The sequence below is a fragment of the Adelges cooleyi genome, unplaced genomic scaffold (assembly GCF_023614345.1).
Source record: "Adelges cooleyi isolate 19-005CV unplaced genomic scaffold, UGA_ACOO_1.1 ACOO_flye_CR_arks_rails_tigmint_CR_PRNA_798, whole genome shotgun sequence".
Lineage (NCBI taxonomy): Eukaryota > Metazoa > Arthropoda > Insecta > Hemiptera > Adelgidae > Adelges > Adelges cooleyi.
The window spans coordinates 27169-43373 of NW_026096511.1; the positions used below are offsets into that span (position 1 = coordinate 27169).

The 16205-nt window shown below is 30.8% G+C and overlaps 1 protein-coding gene across 1 annotated transcript; it reads left to right on the top strand.

Moving 5' to 3' along the window:
- Window positions 1-11589: 11589 nt before the first annotated feature.
- LOC126845539 (transcription factor glial cells missing-like) lies at window positions 11590-15559 on the top strand (the record flags this gene model as incomplete). Its single annotated transcript, XM_050584201.1, has 3 exons — window positions 11590-11783; window positions 13990-14110; window positions 15310-15559. Coding segments are annotated over exons 1-3 (385 nt in total), but the record flags the coding sequence as incomplete, so codon positions are not given.
- Window positions 15560-16205: the final 646 nt, after the last annotated feature.

Consider the following 16205-nt stretch of genomic DNA (forward strand, 5'->3'; position numbering starts at 1 on the left):
AAAAAAAACCGGACGACCTTTAAACCGGTTTGGTGGAAGACATTTTTCTCTCTTTTTCTCTCTCATACACACTTAGCTCTCAACAGGTATTGCAGCAACAGATGACACACCGTTACAGTAATAATAATATGTATAGTATTTCGATAAGACCATTACAGTTATATTAATTATGACTACATTAAGAAAATTCAGACGAAAATTAACCTTTTTACAATATATTCTCATATTGCTTTTGCAAACTCAAAGGCAAACGTTTACGACGCCAGTCTTTCTTAAACAAAGATTTTATCAATCTGGTTTATCAATGCCAATACAGAGACAGTTTTTTTTGTTACACTTTCGTGTGGGTAAACCAATAATATTTTTTCAGTCATTTAGTTTGTGATGTATATTTTCATCGGATGCTCCTAGCTTTGGCCTTACCATAAACACCACCGTATTTACATTTTTCCCGTTAAAATACAAAATATATACATTAAGTATAAACGAAGGAGGGTTAAGGAAGCACTAAGCCGAGGTGGCTGACCCCACGTGCACGGGAACGACATGTGGACTAGAATAGGTTACAAAACACGGATAATACCACAACCCCAAAAAAAAGTCTCATAAAAAAAACCTTGCAAGTAGTTTTTGTCTTTATAACAGTTGGCCGTTTACTGTAAAAAAGAGTTGTAGATTTCAAAACAGTCTATACCTACCTATAGGATAATTATATAATATCTCATGGTTAAACTACACTGTATATTTTTCCTATGGAATCGTTACTTTTTTAACATTTATATAAGTAAAATATGTATTCCACTAACGTTTGTTTAGAGTTAAAAATAGCATTTATTTACCTACTAGTAAAAAACACGGGCTTTAGAACAAAATAATATGATCCCGGCCGACAGCTGTAGTTTTGACACTATTTGCTCAGGTAATAATAATTATTATTTACTGCAGTTGTGGGTTCAAATACCTCAGTTTAGGTTAAACGTACATAATAATATTTTGGTTTATGCGAGTTATGGAAATCATTTGAATAATAATTATTGTTAATAGTATATAGTATAGCAATGGGGCGAACCGAGAACACAAATTTAATTTCACAGGACAGCAATATTTACGTACAAATATGTAATAATTTATTATACATTGTCGGTCCAGAATTATTATTTGCACGTTTGAACACTAACTTTTACACGAGAATATATTTTTCGGCGTACAAAAGACAAAATCTTAGCCAAGTATCATTGTCCAAGGGTAGGTAATAGGTATAAGTCGATGTAATAACACATTACTTCGGTATTGCCGTGGTAGGTAAGTACAATAATTCAAGTATAATATTATATAATTATATATACGAAAATGTACTATACCCAAAAATATATAATACACCCAGAATGTTTCATTGTATGCGCGTCCCGTCCCCGAACAGGTATTTTCTAGACCCGGTGGACGGTGGAGGAGGAGATGGAGATATGGGTTTTGAGAATTTCTTTCTTGTCCTCTTCTTTTCTTCTTCTTGCCCCCTATATTCTTTTGTCGGCGTGTACACACACACACACACACACAATCGTTGCAAGAGGGACCGGCACGTCGGCCATAGACCATACCTACCACATGCCGCATACTGCATATACCTACATACAATACACGGGACGGACGAAGACACGACGGCCGGTATAGCCGCCGCCGCCGCCGCATGCAACCAACGGCGCGCACACACACAACGGGCAACGGCCTGTCAAACGTTGACAAGTGGTCCGGCCGAATTGGCGTGCAACACGAAACGCGGCGGCACACCCGCCGCCCCGGGGGCCGAACGACAAGGGAAGACGGGCCCCGCCAGAAGGAGCGGGTGGCACACACACACACACAGGCACAGTAAACAGGCACACTGCACACACAGAAAACCGTACCTGCTCGACGGGCAGAGAAGCAGCTGCACTCTGCAACGATATTATAATCTCCCCTATCCGCTTCCTCCTATCCCCTAGTCGACCGTTTCAACCTGTCACACACAGACAGAACCCGGTTCTATTATTTCTATAGTTAATTTATTTTTCTACCACAGCATCTTTGACAGTGATTTAAAAAAAATGTGATCTTAACAGAGCTTCGCATATTTAACTAAGAATCATCAACATATCAATAATCAACATAATATAATGAGAACTTCATCTTATTTCTCTCTTCGTTTTGTTTATATATTATCAACCCAAATTTCAAAGCTAATATTTGTATTTAGACATTTCTTTATTTTTTTAAATGTTTGTATTCATAGTAAAATTTAGGTTTTTAATAAAACCTACGCTAAAACTTAGCTCCTTTTTTTTAATCGGTCAAACAATTTGTTTTTATAAACATTTCGCTCTGGCCTACGCACTTTTTCATAAACACGTTTATACGATTTTTTTAAAGGATATGATGTCCTCTTCACAAAAAATCAAAATAACAGAAGAGATATGAGTTCAAAATATGCAAAAAAAGAACATTGTAAAAGAAAAATATATAGTCAGAGCGACAATAAAATTAAAAAAAAATTGAATTATTTCTTTTTTTTAACGATTTATAGTTTTTTTTGTTTTAAATAATACCTTATTTTGATTTTAATTTGTTATTTACGTTTAGACCGAGTTTTTTTAATATATTAAAAATAATTTCAACAGAAATAAAAATCATAGGAACTGTTTATTTGTTTTTTTTTTTTTTAATTCCTCATCTAGAAATGTTTTATTAAATATATCTAGAGAATTTATTTATCTTCTTTATTATTATTTTGATGACGTATTGCGCTTACTTTTGGTTTGATTTCCATCATAGTCAACAAGAAATCCACCGCGTTCATTACATTTGCATCTAAAATTGAATTAAAAATTAAAATTATTCTACATCATGTGAAACCAGCTCCTCAGCTTATCTGTATTACCGTCTTTTTCGGGGACAATGTTTTTAAATTGGTTGTTCAATGCACCATTTACAGTCGGCCAATAATCGAAAACTTCTGAAAGCTGTTGAAAATTAAGATATCCTTTTTGACCATGTAATTTGAAGCATCTCTCAAACTCCATTAGGTATTTATTTACTTCCACAAACGAGAGTTTTTTAACCTGAAAACAATTTATTAATACAGAGTGATTGTTTATAACAGCAATGACCAAACCAGTATCTTGAAAAATTAACTTGGACTATTTTAAACTATCCTTAATTCACCATACTTTTATTACATTTTTCATAAAAAACAACATCGTTTACGTGCAAGTCATATGAACTTAAGGTTATAAAACTATAAATTATGTACGTAATTAATTAATTTAACAGCATATCAAACCAGGTTTTGAGCAATTACTCTTAAATATATTAAAGTTTAATATCACTTAACCAGATAGTAGACAAAGATAGTAAACAAACAGATAGTAGAAAAAAGTCATGAGTTTGACAAAGATGTGCATTTACTGTTTGTGGACTTCAAGGCTGCATACGACTCAGTGAATAGAGAAAAACTATGGAAAATAATGGACCAATTGGGGATACCAAGAAACATCATAAGAATGATTAGAGCATGTGTGCATGGGTCGAAATGCAAAGTAAAGTACGGAGGGGAAGAATCAGAAGAATTTGAGGTAAGGACAGGCTTATGACAGGGAGATGCCTTGTCACCAGCCCTTTTTAATATAGCGCTGGAATCAGCTATGAGAGAAACCTTAACTGGAGCAACAGGAATCAAAACGGGAAATGGCTAACAACTGGTAGTAGCAGGGTACGCAGATGATGTTATAATAATGGCGGAGAGTGAGGAAGACCTTAAGAGAACTACTAGTAAACTGTTAGAAGAGAGTGGAAAAATGGGATTAATGGTGAATGAGGGAAAAACAAAGTACATGATAGTCACGAGACACAATCATGAAATAAGACACTTGGAAGTGAATAATTATAACTTTGAAAGGGTGGCAAACTTCAAATACTTAGGGGTAAACGTCAATGAGAACGCTGACAGCCACGAAGAAATAAGACTAAGACTGGTAGCCGCAAATAAATGCTACTTTGGACTAGTACCCCTACTCAAGTCAAAGATGTTATCATGGAAAACGAAAATAACGCTGTACAAAGTTCTGATAAGACCGGTAGCACTATACGCCTGTGGCGCACGGGCAACAACAAAGACGGATGAGAATAGACTAGCTACGTTTGAACGAAAAGTCCTTAGAAGGATATTTGGGCCAAAAAGAAACGCCCTAGGGGACTTTGAATTAAGAACAAACCGAGAAGTAGAAGAACTGTACGGCGAAACAAATATAAATGGAGTGCTTAAGAGTAGTAGACTGGGATGGGCTGGACATGTGTGGAGGTCCGAAGGCCCTATAGGATTGGCAACGAGTTGGATGCCAGACACAAGAAGGCCGAGAGGACGGCCCAGACAGCGGTGGAAAGACAGGATTACAAAAGATGCATCGAGGTTGGGAGTAAACGACGCAAAAGAACTAGCTCAAGATAGAGATGGCTGGAGGCAAGTGGTTGTTGCGGCAATGGACCTAAATGGCCCGTAAAGCCAAGAGAAAAAAAAAAAAAAATATATCACTTAACCGCACTCCATCTCCTGACCTCAATTTTAAACTTCAGTTACCTTTAGTTCACAGAGTGTTTCATTAAAGACGAGGCGTTAGTTTTCACCATAAAATAGCAATTATTTTTAGAGAGTATCTTATTCTTAAAAAAATCATCCTGGATAGTAAAACCGTATACATATTTTGAATTCATATGATTGGAGTTGTATGGTTGAAAATTATATCAAAATTTAGTTATTTCATAAGTATAAAAATAGTGCGAAAAAGAATAATTAAAAAAAGTCACAGGGAACCAACGCATATTAAATCACAATTTCAATAATTGTCAATAGTTGGTATATGTTTAATTTAGATTTTACACTAGTTAATTTGAGAACTTGAATACCTTGATATTGTCAGAACGTTTGATATTTCTATAGTTCAATTTCCACAAAACCTCAAATAAATTCATAGAATCGTGCTGATCTGTATACAAATTGTTTAGTTGTTAATTAAGTCATTCATTTTAAAATTAAACCAGTTGTAACGTATGATATTGCCGGACACACTATAAGCTTACTACTCCACCTGCCTACCTTCGAATTACCATGGACCTATGAAATAGGTCTAAAACCATTATAATATGTATTTAACCCATTCTCAACCCCACTCATCATCTCTTACCAATTACCCCAAATCTCTTATATTTTATCTCCTATATTTTACCCCTTTCCCCTACACCTTATCTCTTGTCTCATATCTCGTATCAGATACGCTTTTGTAACGCTGTTGTAAAGAACGCTTTTGTAACTAACAATTTTTTTGGCTATGTGCTACAGCTAAGACATGAAAATTTCAAAAACACCATTTTTTGGAGACGCTAATTGCGCGTTTTAATGTATGTCATGTAAATGATAATTGACAAGTTTAGTAACAGCTGACGTGTGCACGACGATTCCGCATAAGCAAGTCTAATCTATGATTGTGTTATCAATTACATAAAAACGAATTTTAGGTTATTAGAATCAATTATCAATATATGTCAAAACTCAAAGTAGAGCTAATTTGTACAACATTATTTGCAGTTAGGTCAGTTATAATTTAAAATGATTTATATGTGAAGAAACATGCTCTATTTTATAGTTCTTAAAAATAAATATTCTTAGAAAAACTATCTTTAATTAAGTGTAAAAACCATACAATAACAAATTTAAAAGAATTGCACCTGTAAGTAAAAAAAATAAAAGATATTGTTTATGTATTATTCTTTTTCAATTTTGATATTACCATTAACAGAAATGGTCCAACCTAAACCATGCAAAACTTAAGTTGCATCAAAAATGCAAAATTATTGTTTACAAAAGATCAAAATTTTAAAATAATATTATACTGTTATATACTGTTTGTATTCATAATTTAATTTTGTTCGTAATTTAATTTTGTTCATAAAGTACTCCAAATTAGGTACTTCTAATAAGGTACTCTGATGTAAAATTATTCATTTACTTTTTTTTTTTTAATGTAGTATATTGACAAGACAATGTGTAGAAAAAGACATATCCATGATGCTACGTATCGGCTTGTAAAGTGGATAATTTAATTTTTTTTGGAAAACTTCAGATTTTTGCTATAACTTTCTAATAAGTTTCGCAAAGAAGATAAAGTGGAATAGTATCTTTCGAAATGTCACCCTTCAATCATTTTAAACTAAAATAACTATAAAAATAGTTATTCAAAAGTGGTTATGAACTAGTCAAAATTATCAGTAAATATTTTTAACTCAAAAATTGATTTAAGTATATATGTTAATATTTAAGTTTCAAAAGCTGATAAACCACAGCAAATACTATAAAAGGTAAAAATTTGAATGTTTTCTAACATTGTACTGAAACATAGATAAAAATAATCTTAAAAGTTAACACTACAAAATTGCTATTGTTTTAAGAGTAACCTAGTGTAAGGCATTAAAAGAGTCATCTGGTATTAGCCATTAGGTTCAACAAATATTAATTGATCGGGTGTTAAGACCTTAACGGTCATAACGGTCGACCTAAATTGTCCGAAAAATAGGTAATTTGATTGATTATCAATATGTTACCAGAAAAAAATTTAAAAGTATTTCCAGGAACGTCCCATTCCATTCCAAAAGTATTTTCCACAACTCGTCTGATTTCCTCCTGCTTGACTCCATTGATAGTCATTTTGTAAGGTTTATATATGGTTTGCAACAGTTCTAATTGATGAATGTCTAGTCCGACGCTCTGAAATTGATAAATTGATATACATTTATAATATTTATGTTAACTATGAAAGGTACAAATCCATAATATATTGATATTTTTTTAATTTTGTAACAAAATATTCATCCTAATAAACGAATATAATTTCACAAGGAGCACAATTAAACGAATGATTAAATTTATCCAAAATAACTAAACAGGTGAATGTTGCCAATAAACCGATCAACCGACACTGAACTTTTTTAATACTGCACCAATTTCTTAGAGTAGCAACTCTAAGTAGCAAGCTCGAAGTAAAAGTTGAAAAAAATTTCTTCTTCGAATTCAAAATTTGAAAAAACAAAAAAAAACTTACTCATTTTTAAAGAGGGCGTCGCAGCGCCCATTTTTAAGGAGTAAAGTATAGGCAATTGTTTACATAATCTTAATGTAAAGGTTAAACTGTGATGTGTAATTATTAGTTCAATAACTAGGACTCTATTTCAATGGTTAATTTATTATTTAAACTATCACAGCATCCTAAAAAATTATTTTTCATCTCTACATGTTTAAGCATACTGAAAATAAATCACTTTCGAAAAACGCATCGATGCAAATCAGTAGTTAGTATTTTCAAGCCAGTACAGTCCAAACCAAGCACAGTGTAAGCCAGCAAAGTTAGAAAATATTTAATTGGGGTGCTGTATTTACAAATAAGCATCAAAGCGTTTATTTGAAATTTATTTTATCCGAGAGGGCGGAGAAGTCACGGCCTTCAGGAATTATTATAAAAAAAAGTGATAAAATTGAATAAAATCACTTTCAAAAAACGCTTTGATGTCTATTTGTAAGTACAGCACCTCAATTAAATATTTATGTTTTATAATTTTAGCCGTTAGGCTTTAAGTAGTCTGTAACTTTTTTGGGTTCTTACTGTCCGTGATAAATAAAAAAATATAATATCATAATCTTACCCATGCTGACGTTAGAAAATACACCGCGCAGACAAAAAGGGCGCATTTATTTTGCTGTGTGACGTGTGTGTGTAATCGCGTGCTCGGTATAGCACCTAATAAAAGGTGTAGGTAGGTATAAAAAAAAAAACAGTAATATGTTTATGTACATATATATATATATATATATATATGTTATGTATATATTACTATACCTTTTTACGTCACGATTTTAACGTTTATTTTGTGTTTGCTCAATACACCATGGCAGATCTGCGCGGCGTATATAAAAGTGTATATTTTCATTGACAATAAAAAAAAAATCAACAATAAACTCACACAATGACGTAATCAGTCTATAGGTCATGTGTATGGTACAGCATGTATTAATAGTGTATCGTTATAATAAGTGTATATTATTGAAATTATCCGGCCGCAAATCGCAGGATTTTATTTTTAATCGATTACCGTTTCATTGGAAATACTTCAGGGTGTTCATTCCCATTGAAATGCACGGTCGTTATTAATTACATTTCTATAATATCATTAACGACGTTACCCGAACATTACAAAGCGTTATTTATAATATAATAACAATACATTATTATACTATTTTGACTCGACAGTCGACAAAGGGGTGAAAGTTGAAACATAGTTTTTCAATATCTATGTTTAATAATATCTATAATCTATAATAATACGATAAACGGCTCAAATAATTTACATTTGAAAATACTTCTTATAAGAAAATAAGCAATTATATTTGGATTCGTCCTCTTTATCCTTTCGGTTTTTTACATACAATACAAAAGATAAATAGGTACATAAATAAATAATTTTCACTGATATAAAATATTATATTCTAATTATTGATATTTGACTGTTATTTTGTTACCAACAATTAAAACTCTAGTGATTAATCAAAATTTATAAAGATGTACCTACATAGCATCGGCTAGCGGTTTGTTTTCTGTATAATTGTAATTACTATACTTTATAAAAGACAATAGATTAAAGTATTTTTGTTATGTTTAAACTACTAAGAAACTAGAATTAAAACTGTTCAAAAGCTAAAAAAAAAAAGTTGCTGACAATTTTAATTTTAGCTTGTCGATGACCTGTTTTGAATAATTACTTTTTAAGTTGTTAAAGTTTAGGACTGGAATAAGGGTGGAATGTAGTATTTTTTTTATTTTCGTGAGTTATTTAATCGCACTCCGCCTATTGTCCTAAATTCTAATAACTTTTAAAACTGGTTAACGACCAGTCAACATTTTTCAGCAAATTATTCTGATTTAAAAAAAGTTAATTAAATATTTATGTTTTCAAAAGTTGATCGCGCTCTAGAAAATACTAAAAAAAGTTAATACATGGTAATTTTATAATATTGTACAAACAAATAAATAGAAAATATTTGGATCACTCGGTATATTGTATAAATATTTTGCTTCCTAAATGAAAAAGCTACGGTTCACTAAAAAATATTGAATTAGCATATCGACATTGGAGTAAGACCATATGAATTATTCTTATCGAAAACAGAAAGCCAAGAGAATCTTGTCTGTGTACACGTGTGTTTGTCTGTGCAATTATATGTCTGTCGATAGCGCCAACGCGGATTAGAATTTTCTCTAGAATTTCACAATTTCCCCAGTTTATAAATAAGAGAAAATCAGAGTAATCAGAGTAAATAAGTTACTCTTATTTTTAATTTATTTTACCAGTTTGTTTAGTTGTCTAATGAATTGATCCAATTATGGTGACGATCGGGTGACTTTTTTTTAAAATTTTTACGGGAATTTTTTATTTATCTCGTGTTTTATTGAATATATAGACGTCTGAAATTTGCATTTTTATATATTCTGACCCTGATAAGAAATTTTCTTTATTTTCCTAGGTAACCTTCTCTGTATCGTTTCAATTTTAGTATACATATGTACTGCCGTTAGCCGTAGCAGTATTTTCAAAACTATTTTTGTCGCAAACATGTGTTTCTAAGGTTGACATTCATATCCTTCAGATTGAGAAAGTTATGGGCTAATTATTTAGTAGTTTTTTTATTTTTTTTTTTTGTCAAGTTGTAGCGAAATTTAAAACATTATACAGAAGCGTTTTATATTGTATATAATATCGATGACTATAATACATAGCAATAAACGTCGTAGCAGATTTAAACAATGATTTTTCTATAAAGCAACTTGACAGTCTACATAATCTGAAACGATAAGAATCAACATGCGGGTGATCACAGGAAGATGTTGTTCTCGCCTTGGCGCCACATTGTCACCCGGTAGACAACTGTATTCATAACCGTAAGGTATCAGATTTTCTTTAAAAATAAAAGATATCCGTTTCAACCGTAGAATAACTGTTAGCGGATAAAACACTGAATTTTTATTTTCGAGAACTACAGACCGCAATCTATAGTGGTAATATATTGGTGCAGCTTTAGATTAAAGGGGGTTGAAAGGAGCCAAAGTCGGTGGCACAGTTACTTCTGTCCCGGTAGTGGGCGTCATAGTCTCCAAAGTTTTTTTGAGAGAACCTTACCTACCTGGAAGACCAACCCCGTAGGCTCATAACCTACATTTTAATATAGGCTATAACTGGGGCATTGCAAGCACTAAAATATCGCAACAGTTATTTTTAATTCTACGTATTTTGTTATGCAAATGTGAGATATAAGGGATGAGATGGAAGACGATAAATATCGTATTAGTTATCTATAAATTCCATTTTACTATATCTAAAGACTTATATGTGATGACAATTCGATATGGTTACTATAAATGTTTATATTACTATAACATATTTCAGTATAAATGTTTTATATAATTTGTATTGTAATTTTATTCTTCCATAATTATAATCACTTTAATTAATTTAAACAATTGAATTGGTGAGTTTTATGAGATTTGAAATTATATTATAATAGGTACACTATATTTTGTGTATTAGTTGATGTACCTACCTACCTACCTACGCGTTAGTTATACGTATATTAACATAATTTCGAATGTAAGCATCACCAAAGTTAATATATTATCATGCCAACTCTTCTTAATTTACCCGTTATTTTATTATTGTAATGATTATGCTAATTTATTATTAAAATATCGCGGTATTGATTATCGTTTGGGGTATGAACAACATTCCCTATTTGATCGTTTAATTACTTAGTCAGATAAATCAGATAAATTGATTGCTTAGTCAGTAAAATAATTATCCGAGTTAATTACTAATAAATCATTAAATAAGGTTGAGTACCTACCGAGAAGACAACGAAAACATGTGTACCTACCTACCAAAATGATTTCCGTATGAACTCATAATCGCTACCCACAGTACCTATACGTATAGGTATTATTATAATATACCAGCTATGATAAGTGCACATCCCCGTTATTTATGATATCACGACGTCTTGGAAGATTATATTATTATAAGCGTTAAACATATAGAATACCTAGGTACTTAGATAAGAGCAGATACACTCGGGTCGTAAATAATGCGAGGGCGGGCAATCGTTTGGAGGGGTTACCGCAGTTACCGGTTTGCCGGCGGCGATGACAATAAGAGTAACAGTTATAGTACACAATCATAGGTATATACCATACTAAAGTAATAACAATATGATGTGTACGGTTGTAATGTACACAGTACATAGGTATATTGTACATTATAGCGGAACGGAAGGACTACCGTTTTTCTCGTTGTGAGGGGTTTTTTTTAAATTTTTTTTTAATGTAAACGTTTCAGTGGGTTTGGCTTGACTTCTCATTGGTCGATCGAGGTCGGCCCCGGCAACGCGAACCCGCCGGCACAGGACTGCCTAACAAGCCAGCAGCCGGCGCCCGGCAGTGACTGTTTGCTACTCGACCCCAGTCGTTGCTCGTCCGTCTCGCACGTTCTCTCATCTTCTCGTTCATCAAACTCTTCGTTATTACCGTTTAGTGTAGGTACCGCCTAGGTATTATACTACTATATACAACCTACCAGCTAACTTTCGGTTATAGTAGCTGTACACAAAGTGAACGCAAAAGAGAATTCAGTCAAAAGTGTTCCGACATGGTCGCTATGTTGTAAGTATAAAATGTATACATTATAATAACATGACCAAACGACAAAATTTTGAATTCAAGTAAAAACAACATTGACAATAAACCAAATATTGAATATATTAAAGGATTTGAACAAATGTATTAATCTCTCGGTTTTGTTTTTTTCTCTATAATTAACTTGATCCGAGTAAAATGCATTCTGTGGAACTAAATATTATGTTATATTTTCTACCTTATTAGAAATGTAGTAAAAACGTTTTCAATGTAAGCTGTAACGATATAATAAAGAAATAACTACTAATAAAGAATTCTCGTGATATATTATGCACACAATTATTGCTTTAAATTCAGATTTTCCGAAAAAATTGTCTTTACAAATCCTCACAATAAATAGAGGTAGGTAGGTATAATTTCCTCGTAAATTTTGTCGTGTGTGTCTTTTAATTGTATATAAAATATACCGTCGCTAGTCTGGCACAATTAAGAGATGTCTCGACAGGCCCAACACGAAGGGGTAAATATAATATATTATAAATTATAATTGAAGGATTTAAACTCATTTGAACATATTTTCGTAGCTTAATAAGAACTCAAAGAGAATTAAAAATAGTAGTTTAACTGAAATGCTATGAATTACTAATTGTAGCTACCTATATTCTGATGTTAAACATCAATACAATTTGTGGTCCACTAAACTAAAGTAATAATTATTAAAACTCAAAACTCTAAAAATATAAATAGTATTGTTAACATGCATTACTTATGTTGTTGACGTTTATCAATTAATCAAAAAAAATTGACTAAACATGTTGACTGATCCATAATAATTAGTTTTGACATTTTTATTTATGGTTTTTGTATTTATTAGCATTTTAAAGTTTATGTAATAGCGGAAGATCTGTTGAGCGCACTGATATAAAAGCTTATCCAAAAAATAATAATCGTTAGGTAATCAAGGTTATTTAAATCAAATACAAAATTCCAAAGTAGGTAAAACGCATACAAATTTCACTTAGAGCTTAACTTAATAAAAGCATATTATTTTATGCCCAATTTGTATTTTAACTATAAAAAATGTGGAACTTTTTTTTAACTATTAGTAATATATATATAATAGTTGTAATAGTCTATGGCGTCTATTGTCGGCCGTTCACTTGTCTGTACCTACGTAAACTTATTTTTGTGATTTTGATAACTTCGTTTTAGTAGATGTTACATGTAGTAGACGTGCTGCACATCCGTAACCAAAAATATACCTGCTTGTATTAAATAGTTAACATTACTCGAATAGTCGTCCTTCTTATAGTAACATAGTATTACTTACTATCTACACTTAAAACACTCCTAAAAACCGACGAATTAAATGTACATAACTTTTAAATAAACGGTAAAACTCACCGGGGACTAGGAAAAAAACAATTGCCTACCAATCTCTATTAGTTGGACAATTGTAGGTCATTCATTTCTATTAGTTTTCATATAAATTCAGCTTGTAGACTAATTTAACGCATTTAATATTTTATACTAAAACTTCCGTAAAACTAACCAATTAAAAACCTATATCATTGTCTCAATAGTCAATGGTTGGGTTATCATAAAAAATATTTTAAAATTTTTTAACGTATCGGTAGATACTCTATATGTTTTATAGTGATTCAAATGAGATACGCATTTCCACTTAAAATTTTCTTAAAAGTTGCTATTTTGTAATTTTGTTGGTGTTATTTTACAATATTATAAAATAACTTAATATTTTAGTATTTCCCAGAGCTTAAACAACTTTTTAGACTTAGTGGTAACGTCTATATTTAATTAACATTTTAAACTAAGATTAATTGCAATACAAATTTGATTGGTCGTTCACCAGCTTAAGATAATTACTTTTAAAGTTTAATGTATATGTATATGTATAAGTGACCAATAGTTTCAGAAGTTAATCAATGTCTGGAGAATACTAAGAAAGAAAAAATCGAAAATTGTATATTATTGTAAAATAGCATAAAGAAAAGAAAAACTACAAAATTGCAATTATTTTAAGAGAAAATCAGTGTCTTATCCTTTATTAAATCACCCTGTATTATTTTTATAACAAATTTTGAGAATAGTGGGCATTATTTACAGCAGCACTGATTATTATAATTGTTGTGAAACAAAAATTGTATTATTTAGTTTAAATCGACTAATTTTTATCAATGAACTAATGAACATTAATACATTTTTTGTTTAGCAAACAAGAATACCATGATCATAGTATGAGTAATGAATACAGTTACTCTCGTGGTCGACCACCGACAGAATCTATTTCTCGCATCGCCGACTGGGATATCAACGACTCAATTATACCAAATGTAAAGTACCATATTATATACGTTTTAATAATCATATTTCATAACGCTGCTTAATTCGGATTAATTAGGGTTTTTATACTGCCTGTAACTTTTAAGTATTGAGTATATATTCAATGTATACAATATATACTCAATGCTGTAAGCTATTCGGTTCATTATCTATTTTTTGTCACAATAAAAATCTACTGTTATTATTATTGTACACGCTCGTTTTAACTTCTTATTGTATTGTGAACAACAATAATTTATTATTACCTATAAAATACAGTATACATTATTATATATTATTAGGTAATGTACCTACTTATTATAGAAACCAATAAACGATTGTTACTGTCAATTAATTTAATTGGAAACCAAAAAGTTAAACTTTTTATCTTAGTCAATTTTTTACCAAGAAAAAAAAATCGTTAACATTAATTAATTAATTTATAATGATAAAAGTAGAGCTTTAGGAAAAATTTTAAAATCTAAGGATACATGTTTAGTATGTTAAAACTTACTAAAAGAAAATCTTAGCAAATTTGTATGATACATTTTTTAAAAAATAGGTATATTTTTTATGTATAATTATTTTTCTCAGTTCAGGCAAAATAATTTGGCTGATAGCTTATTTTTACAAAAATATATTATTATCTTATATGCTATCTTACGACATACATCATCCGTTTTTCCAATAAAACTAATAATTTTTGAAATGTTTTCTACTATCCTTAACACATTTATACAATCTGCATTTTTTTAATGCAACAAATGCAATAATTAAAAGTTTTTGAATTGAGAAGATTACCCAGCGGCACGAATTCTTAACTTAAATTTGTTTCGTATTTGTTATTTATAAGATTCGGTTTATGCGAGATGACGACTGAGGTTAGAGGGTTTTGATGGTGGATATTTTTTATATTTAGCTTAATATTTAAACTATATACTTATGTAATTAATAAGAAATTCTATCCACAATTATAACGCTTATACACGGATATAAATTAAATATAATCGCGACAGTACCGACTTTTACAAATTTTCTTTTTTTAATCAAAATAAATAATATAAAGTAAAAAACTATATTAACTGAAATAAAGGAACTGGAAATGGCGTGTAGGTATAAAACAAAATATACATTAATAAAACATTCTATGAAAGAATATATAACAGTCAAATGCTTAGCTATATTAAAAATATATTGTATTATTTTAAAGGTGAGCAGTTTCAATCACTGGGAAGAATGGGCTGATGGCCATTGTCGCCTGGTGTACCCGTCGAATTGTGAGGAGGCCAAGAGACACGCTTCTGGATGGGCAATGAGGAATACAAACAACCATAATGTGCACATCTTGAAGAAATCTTGTCTAGGTATTCTCCTGTGTTCTAGAAGGTGCGTACTACCAAATGGCGATACAGTCCACCTAAGACCAGCCATATGCGACAAGGCCAGGAAAAAGCAACAAGGTATGTTTCATACATTTAAAAACAATAAACATTTTAACTCATAATATTATTGTGAACTGGCAAACATATTAAAACAATTAATCTAAACAGGTTAGCTCAGACAACAAAGATTTTTTTATTATTTTTAAAAACAATATAAAAATATTTCTTATACAAGTACTCTTACATTAAAAATAAACCACACCAATGGACTCGTCCGATTTCCGCCAAATTTTTTTTTGAAAAATCATATTTCATAACGCTGCTTAATTCGGATTAATTAGGGTTTTTATACTGCCTGTAACTTTTAAGTATTGAGTATATATTCAATGTATACAATATATACTCAATGCTGTAAGCTATTCGGTTCATTATCTATTTTTTGTCACAATAAAAATCTACTGTTATTTTTATTGTACACGCTCGTTTTAACTTCTTATTGTATTGTGAACAACAATAATTTATTATTACCTATAAAATACAGTATACATTATTATATATTATTAGGTAATGTACCTACTTATTATAGAAACCAATAAACGATTGTTACTGTCAATTAATTTAATTGGAAACCAAAAAGTTAAACTTTTTATCTTAGTCAATTTTTTACCAAGAAAAAAAAATCGTTAACATTTATTAATTTATTTATAATGATAAAAGTATAGCT